The 3,513-nt window shown below is 49.9% G+C and overlaps 1 protein-coding gene across 1 annotated transcript in view; it reads right to left on the bottom strand.

Moving 5' to 3' along the window:
- The window catches only part of LOC110284186 (trem-like transcript 4 protein), a 9,500-nt gene extending 6,190 nt beyond the window's left edge, over positions 1-3,310 (bottom strand). The window contains exons 1-3 of the mRNA XM_021149873.2: positions 3,052-3,310; positions 2,495-2,806; positions 330-393 (exon numbers count right to left, since the gene is read on the bottom strand). Of these exons, the coding sequence (XP_021005532.1) occupies positions 330-393; positions 2,495-2,806; positions 3,052-3,109 (434 nt within the window). The 5' untranslated portion in view covers positions 3,110-3,310. The remainder of the gene's footprint in view (positions 1-329; positions 394-2,494; positions 2,807-3,051) is intronic.
- Positions 3,311-3,513: the final 203 nt, after the last annotated feature.

Here is a 3,513-nt window from a genome sequence, read left to right as displayed (position 1 = left end):
CAATAGATAGATAGATAGTTAGATAGATAGATAGATAGATAGATAGATAGATAGATAGACAGATAGACAGATAGACAATAGATAGATAGATAGTTGGATAGATAGATAGATAGATAGATAGATAGATAGATAGAGACAAATATGGAAATACCATTGTGATTTCATTTCACAGATGAGAAAACTGAGCCTATATAAAATGGTCAGAAGTGACTATCTGACTCCGTCCATCCTGTGAGAGTTGGTATCTATCAGAGTGATAGTTGGAGAACTATAGTTAGGAGACTGGGAGGAAATCCAAGATGGGGGACAGGCCAGGGAGCCTGCAGTACCTGTCAGTGACGGGGCTGTGGGTAGAGGCCAGGGTTGTTGTCCTCCGGGTGGTTGTGGATGAAGCTGTAAGAGACCACAGTGAGTTCAGCATCTGTCTTCTCGCCTCCCCAACCCCCCCACTCTCCAGCCCTGGGAGAGAAGGAACCCTGGGGCCAGCAAACAAGGACTCAGAGTAGCATCATCCACTCCCCCTGCACAGAAAGCCAATGCTGTGTTGTGAATGGGGCAGGAGTTACTGTAAATGAAAACTCGAGGCCTCTTCTGTTTCCTGTGTTCTTTCATCTCAAGATTTTTAGTATTTTCAGTTCTGTGTATGTGGCAGGGGTGATATGTGCAGGTGAGTGCAGTCACCATGGAGACTAGATGCCCTGGAGCTGGAGCAGGCTTCAGTGAGCTACCAGATGAGGATCCTGGGAACCAAACGCAGGTCCTCTGTCAGAGCAGCACGCACCCTTAACCACTGAGCCATCTGACTAGCCCCCAGTGTTCTTTTGTAAAATGTGTCTTTGTACACATGTATCTGTATTGTTTGTGTGTTTGCGTGTGTACACGTGCCTGTAGAGGCTAAAGGATATTTTTAGCCATCTTGACTCAGGTGTAATCCACTTCATTTTTATTTTATTTAATTTTTGAGACTGGGTTTCTCACTAGCCTGGACCTTGCCAGTGAGCCTCAAGGTTCGTCCTGTCTCCACCTCTCCAGCGCTGGGGTTACAAGCACAAAGCTCTGTGACCAGCCTATCCTTTAATATACCTTTGGGGAATTGAATTAGGGTCCTCAGACTTGCATAGTTTCTTGGATGCTTGTTGCATCACTGTGATAGGACACCCTGTTCAGAGCGACACTGAGAGAAAGTGTACACAGTCCAGAGCCCAGCCCATCACAGCAAGGCGACAGAAGTCAAGGCTACGGGAGCTTGAAGCAGCTGGCTGCAGGTATATCCAGTGTCAAGGAGCAGAGAGCAATGGATGCGCTCAGCTTACATCCTCTTTTTTTTTATTGCATCCCATACCCCAAGCTTAGGGAATGGTGCTACCCACTTTTAAGATGGGTCTTCCCACCTCAAGCCGAGATAATCTTTCACAGCGGTGCTGAGAGACTTGTCTCCCTGATCATTCTAGGTTCTGACACTTTGACAACTAAAATTAAACTCCATACGTGGCAAGCATTTTATTGTCTGGATCGTCTCCCCAGCCCTGTGCCCACTGTGTTTGAAGATGTAGGAAGGTCAGCACCTACGGCCTCCACAGCATGAGATGTGCCTGGGCCAAAACTTTCAGAAAAACAGCCTCCAGGCACCCACCGAGCAAAAGTGTGGGGCATGTGCTACTGCAGCAGGAAAGCCCTGGGACTGGGATTGTGAACATATGGACATCATGTATGAATGCAGATAGCCCTAAGACACTGCAGTCTTCAGCATGAAATACACGGAAGACTCAAGATCAGCAGCAGTAGCCTCTGGACCACTGTCTGAGAGCTCAAGAGCTCTCGCTTGTCAAGGGCAGAATCCCGAAGAGAACTCACATCTGCCAGCCTCCCCGACGAAGCCTCAAGTCGGCCTCACTTTCTACCTGTCTCCTCTGAGTCCACATCTCTCAGTGCCCTGCCCATTGGCTATGAGATCTCTCCACCGCCCCTGGAGAGGGTTTGTGATGGGATTACAGGCAACAGGTGTTCAGGAATGGAAGGCTGTGAATGCATGGGGGAGCTCTAAGATCCAGCCAAAGAAACCGATTTCTGTTAGCAGCAATGAGGCAAAAGTGTTCAGAGAAACCAGTAAGAATCAGCCAGAGGCCAGCAAGCTTGGGGTTCTGTTGGCCACTGGCTTTAAGTGGCTGGTGGCCTTGGGGGAGGGGCCATTCTTCTCTACACCAGTTTTCAGCAACTAGAGCAGTGATTTTTTCAGCCTTCCTAATGCTGTGACACTAAGACAGTTCCTCATGCTGAGGTGACCCCTAGTTACAATTATTTTGTTGCTACTCTGTAACTGTAATTTTGTAACTATTATGAATCATAATGTAAATATGTGATATGAGACCCTGTAGGGCTCTTGACCCACAGGTTGAGATCGTCTCTACTAGAGGAAGCTGTTTCTTGAGTCCGCTTCAATTCTGGAGCCTTGCAACCCAGGAAGGCTGAGAGCCACATGGAAGGGGAAGCTCACCTTTTGACACCACCAGGTGGATAGTTCTGAGAAAAATTATCTTGGTATTTACAGCAATCCCACAGTGATAGATGCCCGAGTCACTCATCTTGAGCTCAGTCATGGTGACAGTGAAGTGGTTGAACTGAGAAGACTGCCAGATGGAGTATCTTAGCTTCTTGGCACCTTTGCTGATGAAGGGGTAACACAAGCTGTCTATTTGCTTACACCAGACCTTCTCACTGGAGTGGTAGAGCGCATCATACCAGCATGTCACAGAAACAGTCTGGCCCTCCATTGCTTGAAGTAACTCCAGGTTCTGTGTCCAGGAGCCTGGGAATACGTGCTTCATGTCAGAGAGCCCCCATCCTCTGCAGCAGCAGGAGGAGATGGGTTCCCTTCTCATGAAGAGACCCTCTGTGTGTCTATGTTCAGAACTTGTTGCAGCCAGTGGCTGGCCACAGCCCCCCATGTACTCTGCCCTCCCAAGCACAGAGCCCCATTGTGCACACACACCTCCTGCCTCCTGCCCTCTCCTCAACTTGGTTCCTTCCCTCTGTCCTTGTCCCTGTCCTCACCTGAGGCCAGGAGCAGCAGCAGCACTGGGGAGAGCAGGTATGTGGGCTCCCAGGACATCACAGAGTCCTCCTGAGCTGAGATGGGGAGCAAGAAAGGAGGGGCGCTCTGAAGAGAGGAGAGCCGTCCTGGGCAGGATTCAGGAGCCACCACAGCCAGTCCTGCAGGAGCTTCTGAGGAAGGCAGAGACCTCTGTGGATGAGAGAGAAACTGGGCAAGGCCTGTGCGGTCCTGTGGATCCTCCAGCTACAGGCTTCGCGTCTACGCCCTGCTCTGAACTAGATGAAGGCTCTCAGAGACTCTGATCTCCTGCCCCACAAGGCCAGGCCTGAGGAGGGCTGAGCATGCCCAGGAGGAAAGTGAAGTAAGAGAATGCTCATTTCTCCTCCCCTGCCAGTTCTCCCACTTCCTCTTTAGCTTACAGTCTCTGTTCTCCACCCAAGATGCACCCACGGAAGGCAGGT

This window comes from Mus caroli, chromosome 17, assembly GCF_900094665.2.
Source record: "Mus caroli chromosome 17, CAROLI_EIJ_v1.1, whole genome shotgun sequence".
Taxonomy (NCBI): domain Eukaryota; kingdom Metazoa; phylum Chordata; class Mammalia; order Rodentia; family Muridae; genus Mus; species Mus caroli.
This window is presented reverse-complemented; position numbering and strand designations above follow the sequence as displayed.